This window comes from Clinocottus analis, unplaced genomic scaffold (genome assembly GCF_023055335.1).
Source record: "Clinocottus analis isolate CAN_PGR_092001 unplaced genomic scaffold, fCliAna1.0.p SCAF_13, whole genome shotgun sequence".
Taxonomy (NCBI): domain Eukaryota; kingdom Metazoa; phylum Chordata; class Actinopteri; order Perciformes; family Cottidae; genus Clinocottus; species Clinocottus analis.
The window spans coordinates 11,265,649-11,291,055 of record NW_027175854.1 but is presented as its reverse complement, the minus strand read 5'-3'; the positions used below and the strand labels follow the sequence as shown (position 1 = coordinate 11,291,055).

General features: G+C 39.1%; 2 protein-coding genes across 3 annotated transcripts in view; one reads left to right on the top strand and one right to left on the bottom strand.

Moving 5' to 3' along the window:
* Window positions 1-192, bottom strand: part of LOC137783415 (uncharacterized) — a 53,200-nt gene extending 53,008 nt beyond the window's left edge. The window contains exon 1 of the transcript XR_011077338.1: window positions 145-192. The gene's annotated coding sequence lies outside the window, so the exon portion shown is untranslated. The remainder of the gene's footprint in view (window positions 1-144) is intronic.
* On the top strand, window positions 36-25,059 carry st8sia3 (ST8 alpha-N-acetyl-neuraminide alpha-2,8-sialyltransferase 3). Of its 2 annotated transcripts, XM_068573308.1 has the most exons (5): window positions 36-860; window positions 13,595-13,624; window positions 17,281-17,400; window positions 18,693-19,250; window positions 20,485-25,059. In XM_068573308.1, the coding sequence occupies exons 1-5, from the start codon at window positions 607-609 to the stop codon at window positions 20,765-20,767; spliced, it is 1,245 nt and encodes a 414-aa protein (XP_068429409.1). In that variant the 5' UTR covers window positions 36-606; the 3' UTR covers window positions 20,768-25,059. The 2 variants fall into 2 exon arrangements, with proteins under 2 accessions (XP_068429409.1, XP_068429410.1); XM_068573309.1 differs by lacking the exon at window positions 13,595-13,624.
* Window positions 25,060-25,407: the final 348 nt, after the last annotated feature.

The following is a 25,407-nucleotide window of genomic DNA, read 5'->3' as shown; positions in this document are numbered from 1 at the left end:
AGCGAGAGAGAGAGAGAGAGAGAGAGAGAGACGCTGATGATGCAGAGAAGGAAAGGGAGCAGCACCTGCCGGTCGCCACCATCTTCTCCTCGAGGTTATGACACCGGCTGTGATCTGAGCCTGCACGAAATAAAACCAACCAACCTCCAAGATTCTCCCTTGCCGCCCGCCCCTCCTCCTCCGCCATCCTCTGCTCTCCACTCTGCGATGCGCGAACAGCCAATGCGTCACACTCTGCGTTCTTCCTGCGTGCGTCGTTTTCTTCCGCCGACGCGTCGCAACCTCCTCGCCTCATTATATTAGGTAATGAGATCTGCTGCAACACGCGGGCTCCCGCCCTCAACTCCTGGCTGCACGTTTAAACTCTGCAGCCTCCGTGGCATCTATTAAAACGTGCCAATAAATCCGCGATTCGCGCGTCCACGTTCACCAGTCCGGCCTTTTTGCATTCCTGCGCCCTCTGTTCGCCGCACATGCGTCACCGCTGCCGCGCAACCGTCTCTCTTGCGCTTCTCCTCCTCCTCACCCCCGCATGGCCTCTGAAATCCACGTGAAGCGCGCACCATCGTCGTCGTGTCCGCGTCCACGCCCCTTGCTCTGCCGCTGATGCGGTGCGCCTGGGTGCTCGCTGTCTCGTCGTCCTGGCCGGCCGGTGATCCTCTGGTCCGGGGGGGGCGGTGTCCGCAGAGAGGCAGGATGGTGCGGATCGTCAGCGCACTGGGGCTCGTTATGTTCAGCGTGGCGCTACTCATCCTGTCGCTCATCAGCTACGTGTCCATCAAGAAGGACTTTCTGCTCAGCACCCCAAGATACGGACCGAACGGAGGACCCAGGATGTCCATGTTCCACGCGGGGTTTCGGTGAGTGCCGGGAGGGGTGGGAGGAGGCCCGGCCCGGCTGCAGAGCTGTAGACAGCAGAGAGCATCGAAACAGCTGAGTGTTTGGATTTTATTTTTAGTGCATTCAGGTGTGCACATGCTGAAAGGGTAGAAAGAAACAGCTGAATGTAACCAAGAGACGAATGTGCCATTTCAATTGATCTTAAATCCTGAAAGTATCTTATTCACTGTGTGTGTGTGTGTGTGTGTGTGTGTGTGTGTGTGTGTGTGTGTGTGTGTGTGTGTGTGTATGTATATATGTATGTATATATATATATATATATATATATATATATTTATATATATATATATATATATATAACTCTTATATAGCTGGAAGAGTAGAGCAATTGAACCATTGAATACATAAACTTTGCCTCTTGAAAAGGAGCAGCAGTGATTCGCCAAAGATGGAGGCCTCTGCTGCCTGAGGCCTGGCAGCTCTACACTGTGCTGCTGTGCTATTCATGCAGTATTTGTCTATCGTTTGGTTAATCTACACCGCAAAGTATTAAAATGCTAACTCTCATCTTTGCACACTAGGCCAAGCCTATGCAGACAACATACTTAAGTGTGCTTTTTTTTGTGGCTACACAATTTTAGTATTATATGGTAGATGTGTCGCAGGAGATTTTTGTTAGGTTTGCTAAATAAATGTCTTTCATCGTCCTTTTAATTTAAAATTCACTTCTGCAGTTCATCTTTGAGCCACACGAGGAAGCCTGCATGTTCGTAGTGTTCCAAAAATTATAGCATTGGTTCTAATATGAAAGGCTATTGTACATTCAGTTTGTTTGACTTCTGAGAGCAACGAGATAGCACGTTAGCTCTGCTTTAATACATTTATTTTAAGTTATTTAAGGTTACCACTTTCTTCAACCACTTTTACATAAAACAACACTGTAATTTATTGAACGTAGATATAATAAGAGAGATACTCTTCAACATTCCCGGTATATCTTATCACAATAGTTTTGTCATGTTTAAAAAGTTGGTCCCCAATAGAGAAAAGTTTATCTTATAGGTAAAGGTTAGACTCTGTTTTTTGAAAAGAAAACGTGGTTCCTAGGAGGCCATTCTGCTACAACATGCAGTTGTGAGGAAAGTTCTTTAATGAGGAAAAGTGTGTTTCCCTAAAAACACATCAGTAGCGACGTATTAAATAGGGATGGGTATTGTTCGGATTATAGTGATACTAGTATTATTGATACAATTCAATTACTTATCATGGCTGCAGCCTCAGCTTGACTATTTACTAAAAAATTAAACTAAATTTGCAGCTCAATAATTAGCTCAGCGAGTTTATTTTATTGAAATGTTTCAACTTTGGCGAAAAATTTGCTGGACGCTGAGTTGCCAAAGCGTGGAGAAGGTCCGCCCGACGTCTGCGCCGTCCTGTCGTAGCAGAATTCAACCGGCTGCTGGTCCGCCTGAATGAGCACTGGAAGCGGCTTCGTTCAGACACTCGTCTTGGAGGAGCCGGAGATCTGTGTGACTATAGCTGATGTTATGAACACAGACACGGGGCACTTGATGTTCCGACAACAAGTATAACACAGAAATAGTTGTTAATGTCCCATGGTCGATAGCGGAAATGAAAACTGTTTTACAGGAATGTGACCGGGTCAGTTTAGGTAAGGTATACCCTGTTATCGCTCCTAAAAAAAAGAACAAGTCGTGTTATGCTACCAAAAAAATGTTTGTCGCTGAAATTTCAGTCGATTATTGATGCGGCGATGTTTTATCCCGAACTAGTTTCTTCAGAGCGTAACAGGATATTCGTCACGAGTGGAGGTGACGAGGTGCTCAGTGTTGCCAGATTGGTGATGGCGTAGTATCGTACCAATGGCTCAAAATGGTTGTATTTGGAGGATAATTATCGTTCATCTGGCAACCCTGAGATTGGTCGACCAATGACAGTTCTCTCTAAAGTCAGAGCTAGAAGGTGAACGTAAGATACGGTTTTCCAAAACTTGGAATGGCGTAATAACTAGTTTGTGAAAGACCCAGAGAAACACAAATATCCAACGAGGCAAAATCACGGACGATTTTGGAATCCCTGCCGGACGCATTTTTTAGGTATCAACGAGGACATGTCCAGGAAAAAGAGGACGTCAGGTCACCCGAAGTAACGAGGTTCAAACCACGCCCCTTTTGTTAAAGATGAAACGAAAATCGATCGTTAATTCTCCCGACGATCAATTAAGACCATTTCATCAAATGCCCATCACTATCACAGACAGTCAGTGTTGACGAATTGAGCCTAACGTGAAAGCACATATTGTTATGTAGCTTCTGTTCTCAACGAGCAGCGGTGCTGCAACGAGCAATTTCGCCCAAGAAAGCGCTCACAGGCGGGCAGTCTACCTGCAGCCTCCATGTCCGGATTGAAAGTTAATTGCGCATATTGGATAAAGGACTTATGGTTACTACTCCTCTGCAAAGCATTTTTATTAAAAGGCTTGAAATTTGTCTCAGCAGGATTGACATTATATCATAAATATACATTATAAAGAGACATCCTATCCATTCAGAGTCTGTATATAAGAAGTGGATGCAGTCGTCTTGACGCCACCCATTAGTTTGTTGACTGCTGATTTGAAGCCTTGATTTTGCCGTCACCATGTTGTTGTTTTTGCAACCAATAATACGGTTAACGTTTTGGAATGCGGAGGAGTGACATAGAGATGCTATATAAGTCAGTCAGTGTGTGAGTGTGTATTAGCCTGAAAGAAAACAGGGCATCTGTCACTTAATCCTACAGCTGTAAACTAGATCAGCTCGTTCACTTGTATCTCTGAGTCTATTTGCTGCCATGTTTACAATTATTTTAGGCCCATTTTAATGTAATCTTTTATAAAGGATTTAAGGATTACAAATGTATATTTATTCAAATTATTTGTTAAAACTTTTTTGATACTGGAAAAACAACACTAACAATAATATTCTACAGGGTCTAAAACAGTAGTGCTGGCAGGATTCTATTTCTACTGCACAAGAACATTTATAGGCTGCCTTTACATCAATGGTTGGAACCTAGATATTACAGTTTTTTCCGAATGCTAAACGACAGTGGGCACAACTGGAGTCACATGTGCAAAACTCTGACTACAGTCTGCACAGCAGCAGTTCATGGGGACCAAACTCTAGTTCTTTTTTCATTGCTTAAACACAGTTTTCAAAACTCTACACACTTATCGCATGACTTTAACCACAACCTGCACAACACTGTGGATTTAGAGCACTTTGTTCAAATGCTAACACACTGCTGTCAAAACTGTGAACCACACATTCAAAACGGAATAGATTTCAGCCTTGTGCCTTTCAAACACTGCTGACTGCAATTTCAGCTGGAAGGATAAGCAGGTGTCTTGTTTTAGACGTGTTAGTGAACACACACACACACACACACACACACACACACACATATATATAGATATAGATATAGATAGATACATATCTATATATAGATATCTAGATATAGAGATATCTATATATATAGATATAGATATCTATATATATTACAGTATATATAGGTAGACCTCAGAAAGATTCATTTTGGAAAGAATGTCACTCTTTTCTTTGAAGAAAATATTACTTCGTATGAAGTTACTAAAATTGTTCAAACTATAAAGATGAAAAGTTTGTATTTTCTGTGTTGGTGTTTAATGCTAGTGTTTTTACTCTGTGTGTTCTGAGTGACAGTGTGTGTTATCTCAGTGAGGGTTGTGCATAGTGTTTGGCGGCACTAAGCGTGTTTTGAGCCATGTGTTAAGAGTTGTGTTGCTTGGAATGAGTGTTGCAGGTGATGTGAACTGTTTAGCTCAGGTGACTGTTGGTAGTGCAGACTGTAGTTAGAGTTTTGCACATGTGACTCCAGTTCTGCCCACTGTCGTTTAGCGATCGAAAAAAAACTGTAAAGAGAACTGAGTATAATATCGGAGGCAGCGCCTTGTTGGTTCCAAAGAAAGTTGCTCAGAGCCAAAAGAACAAGTCAGATTCAATAATAATAATTCAGGTAAAAATATCCAGTGATCTTCTGGCCCAGTATCGTTCTGGAACTCATGAACATTAACCTATTTAGCCCCGATCATCCCAAGCTGTGCAGCGTCCATTATCAGACAAGAAAATGAAAAAATAAGTCACGTGACGTTTCCAACAGGATCTCCGGAACCACAACGTTGATTAACTTCATTTAAATTGCTGAAATACAGTAAAGCATTGTGGGAAAAGTTTTATCCGAACAGAAAAAAATTAAACTTACCGTTAAGTTTATGTAATTACAAAAACCCCGTAACCTTGATGTCACTTTCGCATGCGGACGTAACTCTTTACTAGATCGTTAATATGTACACTTTACAAGGTTGGATTTCAATAAAAGATACATATTTGTAACCCTCCAAGCTTGTAGGAATCGAATAAGGTATGCTAGATTATTGTGGGTAGTATATAATTACCTTAAAAAATCCAAGTGTGGCCGAGTTTTTTTCTTTTCTACTCCTTCAACTTTTAAGACTGCGACGGCTTCCGTGGTCGGGGGATGTTTCTTTGAACGCGTCACACGTCTTAAGCAGAAATATATGCTAAGTATAATTTTTTGACTTTCCATTTTTGAACCAAACTACACAGTTTTTTTGGGGTAAACAGGATGTGTATGCGGCGAATAGGTTTACAGATGCGCTCCTTAGCGTCATCTATCGTCGGGGAGTTTAAAAAGGAACCAAAGCGCCTCAGACTTTTTTTTTTGCCGTGAGATATTGGTTGTGTGGCGTGTGAGCGTGTGAAAACATGAAAAAGCATGTGTCACACGGTGAAACCGTGAGAGTTGGTGGCTCTGATGTAGGTTGTTGGTTAGGCGTTGAACCATAGAGTTGAAAAAACTCTGTGTGGCTTCAAAAAGCATTTTTGGGAAATCTTGCTCAGATCAAGCTGGATGTTCATAGTTATGATGGTATATCATTTTTTTCTTTTACATTTTTCACAAACAAATTTGTAAAAAAATTATATAAAATAAGTATTAGAACTCATTTGAGGTTCATATGACTACATGAACAGACCTCGGACGGCTCTCCCTCCCTTGGTGGTTGGGGAAAGGTGGGGTGGGGTGGGGCCTCGAGGTTCAAGGGAGGAAGGAAGATAACTCTGGATTCAGCTATTAGTGCATTTTACAACTTATAGGACCTAATCATTTAAATTAAAGCTATCAAAGTGATAATAAGTTAATTTACCCAAAATATAATTATCCTTTATTTACAGGCGTCTCTTTCCTAATATAGGTCAATGGGGAAAAGTCTTTTGGGGCCACATGGCATCATGTGACGGAGCCGTAAGTATAAATTAGCTTTAAAGCATGCTTTTCCTGGGGACTTGGTTCCCATGCCTGCCCATACTCAGTCTACTCAGTGAGCAAGCAAGAAAGAGAGATTGATTTATATATCCTGTATTGTCAACAGGCCTGAAAAACAACAACAACGAGACAGCTAAATAATGGGCAACAATAGCCAGAAGCGCATTTGGGATGTTTTGAAAAGCCCTTCCCACCCTTCTCAATATGCCGCTACAACATTACTTCCAAAAGATATTGTTATCATGTTTTTATTTACCAAATTGTTCTGCTTCAATTTATATTTCTTGGCATTTAGACTTCAAAAACTGCATTTTCAGTGCCGGGCCTTCAGCATTGGTAACGTTGAGCCCAGACATAAGACACGCCAGAGCCCATAGAAACGTGTTATAAAAGTCTGCATTAGGCGTAAAAGCAACTAGTTCTCTCATTTGGAAGCATCAGAACAAGTTAGGCAATAACACCAATGTGTAACAAGTGTGGGGGAACAAAATGCAACCAGTTCAACAAAATCCAACCTTTAGAAAAATGATCAATAAAACTTCAGTTTAATTACCAATTCCGTCCAGCCTGTCCACTTTGGATGAATTTCTCAAATAGCCAGTCATCAAGCTGAACTTGCTTTTATGGAGGCTGCACAAGTCGGTCTTGTCCTTTTGTTTCCCTTGCATATGCTTTCATCAGTTTTAGGGCAATAAATGTTCTTTCTACGTATGCAGTGGTGACAGGGGCGGTTAAAATCAAATAAATTAATGCATGATCTTGAGTCATGCTGTTCCAGAGTTATTTACATAATAGATAGGTCTTTTAACTTAAACAGACCATTCCGTTTTCATCCAAAGTGCTAAGATAGTTTCAGGATATGCAGTCTTTAAGGTGGAAACAGAATTAGAGTTTTTTAAATCTTAAAATAGAATTTTTGACTTAATTTAAAATATTCTCAAGAGTCAGTGCGTTTCCATGATGGTATTAATTCAAATCTTGCTTTAGTCGGACTGTGCTATCTTTTGGGGCAACTGCTATTATCCTAATATACATGGCAGTGAATAAATGAAATCATTGGCCGAAAGCATGTCATATCCGATACAATAGGTGGCGGTGTTTTCATTACAACTAGTGGTGATACAGCCATCTACGCTGGACCTTTTCACCACTACCAACAACAACCAACAACAACAACATCAACATTTCAAGAAAGATGGTGAACTGAAAGCAAGGTGAAGCTACATCACTCTACCATTTGTGCATGATGTTAAGAGGAGTACAGCGAATGCAAATGGCGCTATTGGCTGATTTGATGATGGACCATGCTACCTTCAGTGGTTGTCGGGGAGCTAGCGGTGAGCAAACAGGGAGCTAGCAGCAGGACTAGCTGGCTACAGGAGGGAGCTGGCGGGGACACCCACCGAAGGTAGTATCGGCTTGTAACCCGAGTTTTACGGTAAACAGTTTCTACCGACCAGCTCCCGGCAGTGACAACTTATCGTCTCTTTCGACTTCCGGGTCACGACCTGGGAGGGAGGAGGGCGGCGGGATCTCAAGCATACACAAAGTCCACTTCCTAATCCAATTCACCGTTTACATGCCGCGATGTCCAAATTATTAACCGAGTCGGATCGAGTTATCCAGGGGTGTTAATTGGATCATAGTCAAACCGCAATTATTCGAACAAAGGTGTTTACATCAGACATGAAAATCCTTCACCTTTTGGCGAAATTCGCCGTTTGGAAACCAAAATAGGTGACCTATGTGAATCGTGTAGATTCCTTGAGTTTTTGTTTTTTTTGGGGGCGGGGGGTGTATTCAGTGAACTGCGAACAGATGCGCGTGCCAGAAGGGAGCGCGAGTGCATGGTAATATAATATTTGATGGTATATCTAGGTTAAGTTACCCAGGAGCTCTGTTGACATAGACTTAGCTAATGTTAACTACAGCTTGATGAATTGGGTCATTGAACACAGCAAGGGAGAACGCAACGTTAGCCAGCTAGCTAAAGCTCCAGTGGAAAATTATTAGCTAATGCTCCCGTTAATGAGGAGGTCGATTCTGGGGGGGCCAATAACACAGGACGCGACTTTAAAGCGCAGCCGCTTAAAAAAAACGCACCGGGCGTTTTTCCCAAAAACTCGCGGGGCGTTTTTAATTTTTTTTTTTAAAGAGTACGGCAAATACCTATCCGCGAGTTGTGTCTGGATGACGAGAGCTTCCAGTTGTACTTTCGGCTGAGCAGGAGTCAGTTGAAGTGTCTTCTGAGCAGCAGAGTCGTGTTTCGATCTAGAATTGTAAAGCTCTTTTACATGTGTCACTTTCACACGTTCATTTATTCCATGCATTAATTCTATTTCAGTCCGATCAAGCCAGTAATTCGAACGCATGTAACCATGGTCAACGTCACCCCGCAGCTTCTTGCAGCGTGAGTGAGGATAATAAAGTTTGTACATACTTGTTTCTGGGCAATGTTTGTGTAAACGTGTCACATAGAAAAACTATTCACCCCGTTTAAACTTAAACTAATACAGCAAAAATAACACTGTCATGTTGTGTGTTTTAGAGGTATGAGCTCTTACTCTGGCTTCCATGGTGCTTCTTGCTCAATTTGAAAGGTTTGATTGACATCTATTGTGACACATATTGTATCACTTCCTGCTAGCACATAGTAAAATACATAGTATGTACACATGCTGCAAAACAAGTATACTATGAAAATGAGTGTGTTTGATTCTGCTGCACTATTGTTTTCCACAGATTTCAGTCAGGCAACTGTAGTACAGCTCCAAGTAAAATTATTCTGTAAATCTTTGTCATTCTTCACTTGTTCAGTCAGGTCCAGAGGGTGATGCTTAAAATGGTGTCGTTCTGATGAAACTTCTGGGGACCAGTAATCCACCCCGGTATCTGATTTACAGCATAAGCGCCGCATTCATTTTCTTCCCGCTTGTAATCATTTTTCTCCTTGCTTGCTGTCACTGCAGGGCCAAGGTCACGTTCAGAGTGAGTTAGATGCGAACAAGGGCAGCATTTTGAAGGGAAAACACTCCCATGGACAAATCTATATAAGTTTCCTATTGTGGTGGTATTAATGTTGCACGGTATACCGACACTACAAAAGTACCGCGCTAACCGTATGTTCAAAACGATACGATTTTGCATATTTTAAGTAGTACTTTCTCAAAATAGCACTTCCTTAAAACTGCTCCGCTCTCTCTCTCTCTTGAGAGAGAGTGCATGGAGACGGAGCTCAGGGGCGCGGGGCTTAGGGCTCCGTCTCACACACAGAGCAGCAGCAGCAGCAGCAGCAGCGCTCTCTGATCCGGGGAGACATGGACGTAGCTCAGGAGCTCTTGCCGACCGTCCTCTGCTTGTAAAAAAAATAAGACGCCAGGAGTGTAATCTGGAGATAATTTGGATACAGTGCAGACTGTGAGGGAAAGCCCACTGACACAGATAGACCCGTCTGTAAAATGTGCTTTAAAGCAACACAGACAAACGGAGGTAACACGTCAAACATGGCCAAGCACCTTTCAAGCAGACGGCCCGAACTTTTTAAAGAGTTTAACGAACGACAGGTAAGCAAATGTAATTATAAACATGAAAAACCCCAAGCTCACCCATATACAGCCACAAGTAGCATTAGCCTAGTTTGACTACAAGCATTTATGATCATGAGGTCAGAATGCACACAAAAGTGTACCAAATGAAACACAACTGATGCAAAATGGTGACATGCTGGTGGAGCCTGAGGGTGGATCTTCTGCTTGATCATACTTATGGAAATAACTATGTGGTCATCCGGACAATAGACCTACACAGCCATGTATAATCAATGCTATGATAGCACCATGTAGTTTTCATTACAGTTTTTGTCCGTTGCTTGAACACTATAGATACATGCTTAAACCAAAGTAACATAACTTGAAGTTGTTGTTACTTTACCTTAAACAAAGTGTAACCATACCTTAAACAAAAGCGCTGCTTTGCACTTTAGTTGCAATTCTGCAAAACACTTGCTCCTAGACACTACACACTATTTTATACATAAGACACTTAGTTCAAAAATGAAATCTCAGGGTACCATTGGGAAAACACATCGATTCAAAATACAGCACACATTGGTTAATTGAAAAGACATAGACACACACTTGAAAACACTTACTTACAAAACTGAACACCAATCAGCCAGCTACAAAAAGGCCTCAGTTTAGTCATTTTGACAACTTTGCAAGCATGGAGGCAGGGAGAGCTAGAGGCAGAGGAAGAGGAGGACAGAGAGACAGAGGAGGACGTGGTCAAAGAGGCCACGTAAGGACATTGCTTGTGATGTTGATGAGATCCTGTGACCTCAACAGACGGCAGGATCCATAAGCCCACTTGCGCACAATTGTGTTTTTCTGTGTTTACAGTAGTGTATTGTTTGTTTTATTTTTGATTTAACTGAATTTACTGTACTGTAAAATATACTAATGTAATGATTTGGAATTCAATATTTCATTTTTTTGGTTGTTGTAAAAACATGCCCTCTATGGAACATTGATAACATTGAAAACAAAAGACTGCAGTTTTTTTATATAAAGTAGACTAGTGTGTTGCTGCTGATCTGAAAGTGTATTCATACGATGCAAGTGGGTATCATTTTGTCATCAGGGTGACATTTTGACAAAGGATTGGTAGGTTTTGATAGCAGAGTTTCAATTTGACACAGATGTGAATGGTTTATTTCCCAATGTTGTGTCTTATTTGCTTGTGTGTAGAGTTTAGACACAATGAGCCAAATTTAGCAAAACGTGTGTAAGCAATAGGCAAAAACTGTAATATCTTGCTGTAAATACTAATATTACAGTTTTTTTCGATCGCTAAACGACAGTGGGCAGAACTGGAGTCACGTGCAAAACTCTAACTACAGTCTGCACTACCAACAGTCACCTGAGCTAAACAGTTCACATCACCTGCAACACTCATTCCAAGCAACACAACTCTTAACACATGGCTCAAAACACGCTCAGTGCAGCCAAACACTATGCACAACCCTCACTGAGATAACACACACTGTCACTCAGAACACACTGAGAATAAAAACACTAGCATCAAACACCAATACAGAAAATACAAACGTTTTTATCTTTACAGTTTGAACAATTGTAGTAACTTCATACAAAATAATATTTTCTTCAAAGAAAAGAGTGACATTCTTTCCAAAATGAATCTTTCTGAGCTCTACTTATATATACTGTAATATATATATATATATATATATATATATATATATATATATATATATGTATATATATATATATATATATATATATATATATATATATATATATATATATATATATATATATATATATATATGTGTGTGTGTGTGTGTGTGTGTGTGTGTTCACTAACAAGTCTAAAACAAGACACCTGCTTAGCTATTTCAGCTGAAATTGCAGTCAGCAGTGTTTGAAAGGCACAAGGCTGAAATCTATTCCGTTTTGAATGTTTGTTCAAATGCTAACACACTGCTGTCAAAACTGTGAACCAAAGTGCTCTAAATCCACAGTGTTGTGCAGGTTGTGGTTAAAGTCATGGGAATAGTGTGTCGTTCTTTTTTCATTGCTTGAACACAGTTTTCAAAACTCTAGAGTTTGGTCCCCATGAACTGCTGCTGTGCAGACTATAGTCAGAGTTTTGCACGTGACAGTTGTGCCCACTGTCGTTTAGCATTCGGAAAAAACTGTAACCATTTGTCAAGTGTTCAAAAAGCTGGTCAAAAAGGGAACCATACATATGTTTTATTTATTACTATTATAGATAAATATACCAGTATTGCATCGTATTTATAGTATTGTATCGAATTCTAGTATCGTATCGTAAGTATCGGTATCGTGATATTAATGGAAGGTATCGTATCAAAGTCATAATTTTGGTATCGTGACAACCCTAGGTGGTATAGAATACAAGTTTATGATTAAGAGAGTAGTGACATTTTGGTTTTGCTATGAATGCGGTGCAGCCAGTTGATGGAGAGTCCATTTGATGGTCTGTCTTTCCTCTAAAAATGATTTTGGCGAGACAACATATCCAAAGAATATGTTCCAAATGATCTTAGTGACCTTCTGACCTAGCACCACCATCTTGCCCACATGTCCGCTGGACTCTGGAGATCGGATTTCCATAAAATGTTAATATCCTCCTAATTATGAAAACTGCAAGACAAAACTGAATTAAGTAGGTCTAATGGATAACACCAGTCCCAAACTGGGCTGTATGAAATAAATGATCATAGAGCTATCATTTAGTTGCTTAGAAAACACTCACTACAGTCTATTCTTTCATACATCTCTCGTTTTATGACCGACCCCGATTCTAGGTGGTTTTGCTACCACAACCTCAACGTCTTGCAATTATTCATTGCCGTATCCTTTTATTCCTTTATTGTAAAATATTTTTGGGTGGGAGACAAAGTGAATCAGATTTTATTTTGGATAATGACATTTGCATGGACGGTGGCTCTGAGTTTTGAGAAAATGCAGACGATAAAACAAGTTTAGAAAAATATAACAACTAACAAAAGTTTTGAGAGATGATGTGTGAACGTCACAACTGCAATGTGAAGTTGGATTTATTTATTGTGCAACATGGTGCATTGAAATAAATGCTAACGCCAGCATTCTAACATGCCTGTAATGACAATGCTGACATGTTAATGTTCAGCAGGTATAATGTTTATCATGCCCATCAATCTTTGTTTAGCAAGTTAGTCAGTATGTTTTTTTGCAGGGAATTGTTAAAATAATTAATCAAACAAAAGTATTACAATTCAAATGAATTATCAATTAAATTTCATGGCAGTTTATAAAATAGTTTAGAAATCTTCCTGAAAAACACTTAATTGTGTTGCTGGAAGAAGAGTCAGGGGATCACCAGGATCAACGAATGTCTGTAGAAATTGTTGTGCCAATCTATTTGGCTAATGTGAAGATATTACAGACATACTGTAGCGAAACCTTCTTTGTGAAGTTTTCAAATAGTTTTTGCAGTAGAATTTAGCCCTCTGGTGGTTGAGAAAAAACAATTTGTGACTATGATGATGGTACATTATGTGTTAATCTGACTGAAAATCTGCTTTTCCTAGTACAGCTTCATTTTTATTTTGGTACAAAAAAACAAACAAAGATCCACCATAAGAGTTATTATATTACAATAAGTGTTTCGTTGTTACAATCATAGAACATCTGGTAAGTATTTGAAATGCACTTTACCACTGCATGCCAGTCTACCATAAAGTTTTTGAGATTTTTCTCTCTGTCAGATAAATGTCATTTTAAAGTCACTGGTGATGATGAAGATAAAAGCGAGTTTATGTTTTTGTTTTACATTCCTCCTGCAGCGAGAGGCCACCTCGCAAACCTGACCTGAGGTGAATACATTGCTGCGAGTGCTGATATTTATATTAAAAACACAAGGATTTACTTTGTCTTTCCTGTTCCTTAATTTTAATATTCATAGTTTTTCATGGGAGTTTGATTCAATTCAGTTTATTTTGTACAACCCAAAATCACATATTACAAATTTGCTTCGGAGGGCTTTACAATCGTACACATACGACATCCCTGTCTCAGGACCTCACATCAAACTCCCTCCCAAAAAATTGAAAAAAAACTTTAACAGGGAAAAAGGAAGAAACCTTCGGGAGAGCTACAGAGGATGGACAGAAGCAATAGATGTCATGTGTACATAATTTTATTTTTCTATCTATCTATCTATCTATCTATCTATCTATCTATCTATCTATCTATCTATCTATCTATCTATCTATCTATCTATCTATCTACCACTTGTCTATATATCTATCTATCTACCACTTGTCTATCCATCTATCTATCGAATCATCAATAGTCTGACACTGAGCATCTAACTGTTTCTGTCACTAACAAGATACAAAGCAGCAATGACTCTATGACCCTGATTACCCTGAAGGCTTTTGGAGGGTGTGGTGTTGGATTTGAAACAGCATGAATTATAGAATTGAGAATAATACTACGAATAAAAAAAGAGTACTTTTTTCAGTACAAAATAGTGTCTCATAATCTCATTATTGCGTTAGATTTTTGCAGTTCATAACAGTAATATATTAGTTTTTAGTTATCTTTGTCCTTGATAATAACATTAATCATCTGCATATTTGGGGGATTATAATTTTGTTTAAAAAATCTTTTTAATCTTGATTATTATCCTCTGCATGCAAATTTTTAAATATGTTGAAACAACCGGTTCTTAATCCCAATTTGTCAGAATGTTAGTTTGGTTTATGTAGTTGGTTTGACGTAGTGTTTGAGGAGTTGGGAGTGAAAACGTGTTGAGTTAAATCTCCAGCAAAAATACAAAATTTAGTTCAGCACCAGATATAAAGTGAATTCTTTCCCAAATACAATACACTCAACTTTTCCACTGTATTCTTCAGGAAAATTCAAGTCGGTAGCTACAGTACATCATGCTGATCCGGACTCAGCGCTGCACCTCTCTGGCTTAAACTCACTGGCTTCAAAGATGACGAACGATGCAACAACAAAAATAAGCTGCGTGATGTCTGACTGACATCAGATCCAGGTCAAACAGTATTTACACATACTTTTTAACGTTGGTCTTAGACTGGTTGGGCATCACAGAGGTGGGGTTTAGCATGCAGGACAGTATAAGTAACAGAATGTTTGAATGAGCATCCTCAGTGATCAAGCCTCTGACGCTGTCTGAACTGTCCTGATTGAGTAAATTCCACCGACTTCGCTCTTCATGCGAGATGTACCAAACTGATTTGCAAAATACTATTTGACCAGCTGCGTCTGCCATGGCCGAGTCTTGCCCTGAGACCTTGACATTTTGATGTAAATATAAGGTAGACGATTGGTGTTAAAAATGCAATGTCTCTGTTTATACCAACTTTCTGTTGTGGAAAATCCTCTTTGTCCATCTACTCCAGAGTCGGATGCGAAGATCGCTTCTAGTGTTCAGCTTACCCCAAAGACTCGAGGCAGGTGAAAACTGCAAGCCTAACTCTATCGATGAATACTCCCACAGACATCTCTAAAGCTGTCAGCATGTTTCTTCTTCTTAGACAGTAAAGTGCAGAGTTTTAGGTAGCTTTAATACTGGACGGATATCACAAGGAACCTGGACATGTCCGCCGCTTAGAAATTTTAAAAAATACGTAATGATGTATGATGAAATTACAACCTCACTCACACAAATTACCTTATTTCATAACTTTCAATAATTTTTGTATTTTCATGACATACAACATGCCGTGACTGTAACGTCCTGCTATCAACCTGTAACGCAATCAACCTGCTGATTTTGGGACTTTCTTATATCTCGATTTGTTAGCTAACAAGCTAGTCACTAGCCCATCATGTTGTTAGCTGGGTTTTGGTAGAGTTGAGACAGATCTCAAACTAGATGATTCCACCATAAGGGCAGGACATTTGAGATGCTAAGTTCTGTCATTGTACCCAGCAGTTGCTGTCTAACAAATACTAAATTGCTGCTAAAACCACAATGTTTCATTTTCAACATAATCTTTCTACACTGGCGAAAACAAGATGCAAGTAAATCATTGGAGCATTAGATTTGTTGTGAGGGATTATTTTTATTTTTTCCATGGAGCGAGGCAATCATTATTTTTGCCCTGCTTCCACTCTTTGTGCTAAGCTCGGCTAAATATATCCTGGACTGGTTGAATATTACTCTACAAGGAGACAGCAGCATGGACAAGAAAGAGTTAAATTCATTAAAAATGTCAAGTTTTCCATGCAAAAATCCAACATAAAAAAAAAACGCTTACAAAGTATATGATTACTCTGGTAATCTCTTGGTTAAGTCTTTTTTTTTTTAAAAATATTTGCACTTGTAGCACTGGAAGAGTTGAGGCTTCCTGCACTGCAAAAAAAAACAAACAGTGTTCATCTTATCAAGTATGTCGACTTCATGTTCAGTCAGTCTTTAAATTACATCATATTTACCAACGAGGGGATGTCATTAGATTTCTCATGGAGTTTAAATGTATTGAAAGGTGATAAATAAGGAATAATTTCAACATGTGGGTGGTTTTAAAATCATTTTAAAAGTAAAGGAAAATTAAACTAAATTTGGTGGAAGATTTTATGAGGTTCACTCTATGTACAGTCTCAAATGAACTATGACAACTTGATAAGATGGACATAATTCCTGCTACCTTATTGCTCATCTTCCCACAGTATGCTGGGTTCGAGACAAGAGGCTGCGTTTACACTGAGATAATAGTGTAAATCTGAAAACCGTAATCTGTTTTTCACTGCAGCTGATTCCTAAAGGAACAAAACCCTCACATATCTTTTCGCATTTTAACTTTGTGAAGGGGGTGGTACTGATAATCAAATATCAGTTATCACTCATTTCCTTCAGAGCCCAGTTGAAGAATAACTGAAATTTTGCAGTTTTTTTACAACGGCATCCAGAAACACAAGCGGTCAGGGGATGTCACTATCAGTTTATACATATTTCCACACCAAGTTTAAATTTATGTGCAAGATATTTAAACAAAGCCAATCATTTAGTTTATCAAATTTGTAGTCTTTTTAGTTTGTTATCTTTGTCAGTACTTTAATTTTGTCAGTACTTTGTCAGTACTTTAACCAAGTGTGCAATCCTATCTCTACCTCTATTTAAAGTAAATACTTTGTGAGTACTTTAACCAAGTGTGCAATCCTATCTCTACCTCTATTTAAAGTAAATTGTTTGTTTATTTACGTACTTTTGTCCACAACTCAAAATAAGGTAGTTAACCGTTACAATGATAATCCTACGGTAATGACTGTATTATAACCTGACTACTTGTATTTCTTGGCCTGTCAGACAAATTACTTGTAAGGCTTTGCAATGCAGGTAAAATATTTTCAAATTACCTCCAAACCTTGTTTTAAAAGAGCTAAAATGCTCTAAACATTTTTTAAATGCAAGTGGATGAATCCAACCTTCTCTGGACACCTGAAGACTAGGTTAACCTCCGTGTCTCCCCTTTCCCCTTTCTCGTCTGTTTAGCTCTCAGTTGGCGTTGAAGTATCTGGATCCAGCTTTCACTCCTCTGACCAACGCTCTCAGTGAGGACCTGCAGAACTCCTCTAAATGGACCTACAACAGTTCTGCTTTTCTTCAGCTGAAGTAGGTTACTCTGTCTGTGGTGGGTTCTTTTTGGGCTGTTTTGAAGCGCAGCATACTTAAGTCTCAAGTCAGTTATGACAAGTCAAATTGGAGTCTTAGGTCTTGTGAAAGCCATCGTGTCATGTTGATTCTCCAGTCGTACCAAAGCGAGCCCAAGACAGTTATCAAGTTAGTTGAGACAAGTACTTGTCTTCAGTCTTGACAAAAGCAAATCTTAATTCAAGTCTACTGTAGTTGAGGGCTGGTCCAAGCTAAGTTTCAAGGCAGCTCAGACACGTCTAAGTCCAGTATCAAGTCTTTCGAGACAAATATATCTCAAGACTTCAGCCTTTTCGAAGCTATTATAAAGTGTTAGGTCCATGAGGGCAAGTCCTCGTCAAGCTCAAGTCAAGCCTTTTCACAAGTATGAACGAGTCTAATGTCTGCTCTCTTATGTATTTGTTCCTATTTTGACTTGGCGACGTTTGCAGTCGCCAAGTCAAGTGAAATCCCGGTTAAAAGCAGAAATATTTTTTGTGGAGGGAGTTGAGATCCTGTTCAGATAAACTGATCATTAGATGAGAGAATGCATAACAAAATGATGTATTTTATTATTACAAAATGGGGTTTTATCACTTTTGTGGGTGGCGGAGGGTGAAGAAACAGAGCAAAAACAATACCAGAGAACAACTGCATTGACATCAACAGTTTTCTTAATCTGCACATTAATAATGTTTAATGCAGATTCAAATGCACAACTGCTGACTGATGTTGTACTGTGTTTATAGTTTGAGACGTACAGCACTACATTTAAATATCACGTAGGCTGTTTTCCTTTAATCCACTTTGTTATTATTATCTTTATATTTCGTCATGGTCACTGTGCCAACTCGCCCAGAGTTGTGACTGTACCATATGTTGAACACAGCTTATTTTCCTTGATAAGCAACATGAAAGAGCATTCTTACTTAAAAGTCTCAGGAGTTCTTTCTGCCATTCTGAAAGATTGTGTTTAAAGGGTCACGCAAACAATTCAGATGTACATATCTTAAATTGGACAATCTAATATCATTGTATTTATAGTTTATTTATGTGTAATTTTGGTGAACTGTACCTTTTTAACTTTGTCATCTATTCACTAAAAATACCCAATGTTTCAACGCAGGTTTCTTAAAGTTAAAAACAAAATATTTACGTAATAATTTGTGGTTCATGTTGGGTTTTTTTTTCACCTCGAACAATCTATAGTCCAATCCAAAACCATGAGACTGCGTAGGTATTGCTATTATTGCGTCCACAAAAATGTCTTGCAGAAACGAGATCTCCCAATATATCGACATCCCCCACAACTTCACACTGACAAGAGACTCAGTCCGAATCGGACAGCTGATGCACTACGACTACTCCAGTCACAAGTACGTCTTCTCCATCGGCGAGAACTTCCGCTCGCTCCTCCCGGAGGCCTCACCGATCCTCAACAAGCATTACAACGTCTGCGCAGTGGTTGGCAACAGCGGGATCCTCACAGGCTCACGCTGTGGTGCCCAGATTGAGAAGTTTGACTTTGTCTTCCGATGCAACTTTGCGCCGACTGAGATCTTTAAGAAGGACGTCGGGCGGCGGACCAACATGACGACCTTTAACCCCAGTATCCTGGAGAAATACTACAACAATTTACTGACTGTGCAGGACAGAAACAACTTCTTCCTGAGCCTGAAGAAGCTCGACGGTGTCATCCTGTGGATCCCCGCGTTTTTCTTCCACACGTCGGCTACGGTGACGAGGACGCTGGTCGACTTCTTTGTGGAGCATCGAGGTCAGCTGAAGGTCCAACTGGCATGGCCCGGAAACATCATGCAGTATGTCAACAGGTAAGACACCCAGTAAGATATTAAAAACAAAGACCCCATCTGTTAATATTATATAATGATATCTTACGTGTGCATTTGCATTTACACCTGGTATTGATTAGCATTCTGGTTCTCCTCATTCTGCCACTACTATGAGCAGATCTCAATATGCAAATTAGGTGGGCAAAGCTATCAGACTTGTATCAGTGCATCTCTAACTATATTCATCTTCAGTTGTCTGCTCGTCTTGCACATAATTAGACACATTAACACCTGGTAAAGATGGCCAATGCTGTCTATTAAAAAAGGTAGCACATATTGTTTCTCGGTAAAAACCTGTTATTCTTTCCTTAAGTCTCTCTCTCACTCTATTTGTATGTCTGTTTCATGTCGTACCCATCTCTGTCCTGTTTGTAGTAGTTAGTGTGGTTGCATTGTATTGAGCATCACTCTTATACAGCAAAGAGGAGATTTAGGCTCCAAAATCGTATTAAAAAGAAACATTTAGTAAAAGGTAAGGCACAGAGCTGGGCGTGTGTGTGTGTGGAGAGGGATTTAAGTCTGGTGCTTTGTGTTGTTGCAGCAGATTATGGCGCTCATAAAGTAACCTAATCTTCACCAATCCCATTAAACCTACCTACTCAGAAAGAATTACCACGTTCAAGCAGCTCAGTCGGCTTTCAGCACCTCAAGGACTCTTTAGAGCTGGTATATATTTTTTTTCCCTCGGATTAAACAATCCAAAAACATTGCTGTCAATAACAGTTTATTCTCCGCTTCTGTTTGATTGGCTGTAACTTAAAAACTAAGGAGAAAGTACAGGCTTTAAATTTAAGGAAACTCTTATACCTGCTGTGATCAATGAACTGTCTGGATGGATGTAGTATCATGATGTCACCCATTGGTTTGTGGACTGCAGTTATGAGGCTTGAGTTGGCACCAACTTGGAATAAGGCCGTCGTTGCCATGTTGTAAGTATGGTCATTCTCTCATAGACTTCTCCAATCTAAATATTTTTTGCATTCAAAAGAGCTCCCTGCTGGTCCGTGAAAAATAATGCAAGTTTTAAGACATTTCCACATCGACAGCAAAGGTATGGACAGACATTGCAATCCGCAAATGTCATTCAAAAGAATGGGAGGACGAGCATTTTTGCCCCAATGCCTGATTTGCTGTGAATGCAATCTAACACACTACATTGATAAATATATGGTTCTGTTTATGTATAAATGTTGTCTTCGCTTGTACTCAACAGCTACTGGAAAACCAAGCAGCTGTCGCCGAAGCGTCTGAGCACCGGCATCCTGATGTACACGCTGGCGTCCTCCATGTGCGATCAAATCCACCTGTTTGGCTTCTGGCCTTTTGGCTGGGACCCCAACACGGGGAAGGAGCTGCCGTACCACTATTACGACAAGAAGGGCACCAAATTTACCACCAAATGGCAGGAGTCCCACCAGCTGCCAGCCGAGTTCAAACTGCTCTACAAGATGCACACAGAGGGACTGCTGAAGCTCTCTCTCTCCCACTGTGCTTAGGGCTGAAAACTGCTGCAGGTGTGGCGCTCTTTTTGGACTTCTTTCCAGCACTTCCAGGAGAAGATTTCATTATGGTTTGTGGTCGGTGCAATAGTTCCCTAAACCCAAAGCCACATTTGACGAACCGTTTGTATTAACTGCAACAGCTCAAATAACAAGGACTCTTATTGTTTTTTTACTTCTTAAAAATGTAAAGACTAAGAGGACTACATTTGGAAACGGTGGCTGCGGATGGACTTTTGGGAAATGTTGGTTTTATGGCAAAATATCACAATCTTGAATTGCTTCATGGTGTTTTTAATCGCTCGTCATTCTTTGGAATGCGACTACAAATCAGACTGACTCAAACGCTGCGTCAAAGAAGGTAGATCTCTCCTCCAGTTCTATGAGGTTGGCATAGTTTGGGCTCTGTTGTAGGGGGACTCTGAAAATGAAAAAGTTAAAACTGGCTCAATTTTTGCTGAAATTTTCCACACCGCCATGACAATATCTAAAAGCACAAATTGCTTGTAGATGAAAATGCAGAGATTTTCAGCCTGACAACTTTCCATAGTTTGTAAAATCCTCTCTCATATTGTTATAAAGCGCTGTGCAGTGTTTTGGCATCTGAAAACCCTTCAAATGTATGAATCAGTTACTCAAAGGGGACTTCCATAATCATATTTCATTGTATGACTAGAACCTGAAGCGACCACCAACAAGTTGTTTAACACAGTGCTGCTTTCGGTCTGAACGCCCAGTGAGAAAACAATATGATTATTTGTAGTTTGATTATGGTGGCAGAGGTACCTAAACATTCTTATGCATCTAGCATTAGATGTGTAATGTGAAAAAGGAGAGCGGTTATATTGGCATATTTCACAGCAAGCTAAATCTTGTAACTACTTTGATTACTGCAGAAGAGGATAAGAGCCACGTAAAAAACAAAATTGCACTTTGGCTAAAAGTGAATAATTTATTTTAGTTCTGAGTTTAAAGTCATAATTTTCAGATTAAAGTCAGACTTCCCTACCATAAAAAGGCCATGGGTGTGTCACCTTTGTTGGATGTAAAAACATTGGGACATAGGAACAGTACAGAAGAGAACAGGGCAGTAGTTGTGTTTACCCAATAGCTCCATTCAATTTTGGCATATGGCAGAAATTGTAATGAGTGCAAAATTGAAACACTAAAACCATCGATAAGTCACATGCATAAACATGCATATATTAGCTATATACAAATATTTCATATTTCATACAGATATCAGTCGGTTTATCTATAAAATTTCACCTTATGAAGTTATCAAAGTTCAATTGTAAACAGGCTACATATTTACACATCCAGCAGACAGAGAGGAACATTAACATCATGCGGGTTGTTTTTGAGTCCACCTGATGAATTTAAGTCCAGTATTTACTCTCTTTAAGCTCTATGTTTGGTCTCTACCAACTCCTTGGAGAAATATCTGTCTCGTTAGCTGCTAAATGTTCCACTTTCTTCACCAGCAAGTCATTAACTGTTTGCCAATCAAACTTAAGAGGAGTCTGCTTTTTCAGCAAAACCTTTTCTATGGCACTACACAAGAGTAAATGAATGTATAAACTATTAGAGCTCGGGCTATTTAACATCTGGTACAATTTAACACTTTACCACAGCAACATCTAGCACACTCATAATTTGTATAAACCTGAGTTGGATTGTGTGTCCATGAGACATCTTTGATAGAAGAGAAGAAGCACAGAGAGGGACGATTACATGTCAAAATTACGGATAAAGGAACGGCCGTTTGATAGGTTCGTAAACTGTAAAAACACAGACTATCTTGACAACAAATCGGAAGAGTCGCTGTAGGAAAACAGCAGAGGTACCACGAACAAACATCAATTCTGCAAAGCAGTTTAGGACATGGTTGCATTCAAAGATATTTGAGTGAATGAATGTTTTAAAAGTGACAGCCTTATTTTGTAAAGATTACTAATGTTAGCTAGCTTACTGTGTAACCAGCACTATGCAACTTATCAGGAAGATTCACTTTTAGCCAGTATGCTGCCATTTCTTTCTTCTACGTTGTGACAATGGTTTTGATTTGAGTTGAGGATTTGAACCTGGGAGGCAGGGGAAATCGATCCATTAGCTTTCATAGTAACTGGGAAAGATACCACTAGACACATATAATAAAGTTTATCTCTTCAGACTCTTGAGTTAATCACAAAAATCATATTAAGTAGTTGTTGTTTTGAAAGTGTTGCATTGTAAATCCTCAGATTGCTTGATGACTACATGATCAGATCAAGGAAAGAGTGCAGATTATGAATGTACAAGTGGCAGAAACAAGAACTCTTTTAGATGTTGGATGACCTACACCCTATCCAGCACCTCAGCCTCCACACTCTATGCTATGTTCACATTACAAGCGACAAAACCTACTAAATGCCATATGCATGGCCATTTAAATAGCACTGGCAAGATAACGTTTTAGGGTACAGGAAGTGTAGGGTGAGAGAAGAGGTTTTTCTTTAAGAATTTCTACCAGAAAGGGTTAATTTAAACCCCAAAACATTATATTTTCCTAAACCTAACCAAGTAAGTTGTTTTTGACTAGACCAAAGGAGATTTCTGTCAGAGAAGCAAATATCAAAGCAAAGGGGACTAGAAAGCAGAAGCCAGCTCAACTTATATTTTTGTGCGCATGTCTGTTATCAATTTGTAGTTTCATGTCGCTTTGTCACTCATAGTGTGAACATAGCATTACTTTCCATATTGTTACAAATGGCAAGATCCCTCCTGCTAGGGGAAGAAAAGTCATCAAGAAGTTGCATCCGAAAGTGTCATGAAGGTCTTCAGCATCATCAAATTATCTTAATACCATAATAACTGTATTAGTGTTAAAATAACTGACAGCATTTTTTTCTGCTCATGGCCCTCCGGCTGGTTGCATAAAAAGGGTCTCCCCGTCATAAAGTCCCGCACTAAGTTTAAGTTCTCTTACTTCCCCCGCTTTATGCATTGTTATTAAACGATGGCAGTTGACATAGACTATGCTTTTCAAATTCGTTCAATAAGAACATCATCCTGGGCTGGGGTTTACAATTAAAATAATGAAAGTTACTATAGATGACAAAAATAGTTGGCTTTAAACAAATTATTTTAAAAAAACAAAGAATACACCAGATGTTTGCCCCATACTGAAGTACGCTGCTTTTATCTCTGGATGAAAAAAAACTAAAATGGAAGCTTTGGATGTTTCTTTTGTTAAGAAATGGTTTGAGGAACAGATAATGGAGTCCTAATTCTCTCTTCGGAGGCCTGTTCATGTGATTTTTACATGTAACACAAGACCGCATAAAAACAAAGGGCAGGACACATATTCTCACAGCCATGAATTCCAATTTGTACATATTAAACACAAATGTTTTGTATCATATCATACAACAGTCCTGGTCACGAAAGTAGTGAGTACAATACTGAGATTTTTCCTCGTGCAAAACGCTATTTTGGGATTCTGGATAAAGTAAGGTTAAAATTTTGAGCAAGATTTCCTTACCCCAATTGAGTCCACAATTGGGGCACTTTTGTATCCTTTGTGGTTTGAAGGTTTTTCTTGTCCATCAAGTATGTGATACATGGTTGATTAGAATTCATGATTTTAAATGCTCAGTGATATGCAGGTTCTGCGTTTTTTTTACTGTCTGTGGAAGCTGATGTGTATTTCTGTTGCTACAAACCATTTTACATGCGACACTTATAGTCATGTAGTTTTCAGGTCTATCAAATGTGAATGATCATATCTGACGTGGTTTCTTTTGTCATGTATTTACATATTTGCTGCAAAGTGCTAATGAGACAACAAAAACATGAGAAACTGGGACTATTTTTGTAATCTGCAGCTGAACTTCAGCTGTTTCACCTTGTTTGTTGTTTCCTAATCTCCGAAATAAGAGATGACTTGAAACGTGACATTTTCAGGACTTTGACAAAAAAGATTGTTGGCATAAAGGCTAAACTCATTATTTAATAATACTAGTAATCATGTTATTTTTTTAAGTGAGCACAGTACTTGAATAATTTAAACTTATTAGAATGTAAATGCATTTTATTTTGGTCCTCTTTTTTCACATTTTATTTTTGTAATATACATTATGAGTCGGTATTAGGTAACATTTGAATGATATTATTAGCTAGCTCCATCCATATTGACATGTCGGTACAGATTACTCTATAAAGGGTGATATATACTAAAACCACATTTAGATATCATATCATATGATGTATTATTTTTATTTATTCAATACTTGAAAGAAAATAAATATACTCTGTATTTATTTAATCATTTAGTCATTAAAATGAATGAAATGATCCATTTGACAAAGTGAATCCTGTCATGTTTTTAGTGGATGTTAACCAAAGAATGCTGTTCGTTGTTATAAGACAATATTGGATGTGCTCATTATGGAATTAATAGCATATCTATTGCCTCCAAGCTGCTCACAAATACTGAGGCTTGCAAGTAATGATGCTAACAGCGCAAACGGTGCAAACTACGCTATCGTGAGAAAGAGCTAACAGCTAAACTGAGGGTCGGGAAGGAGAACGACTTTATAAATTTTTCAGCTAGACATTACTCCACTGTATCTTTACAAAGAAAATACTTGAATCTA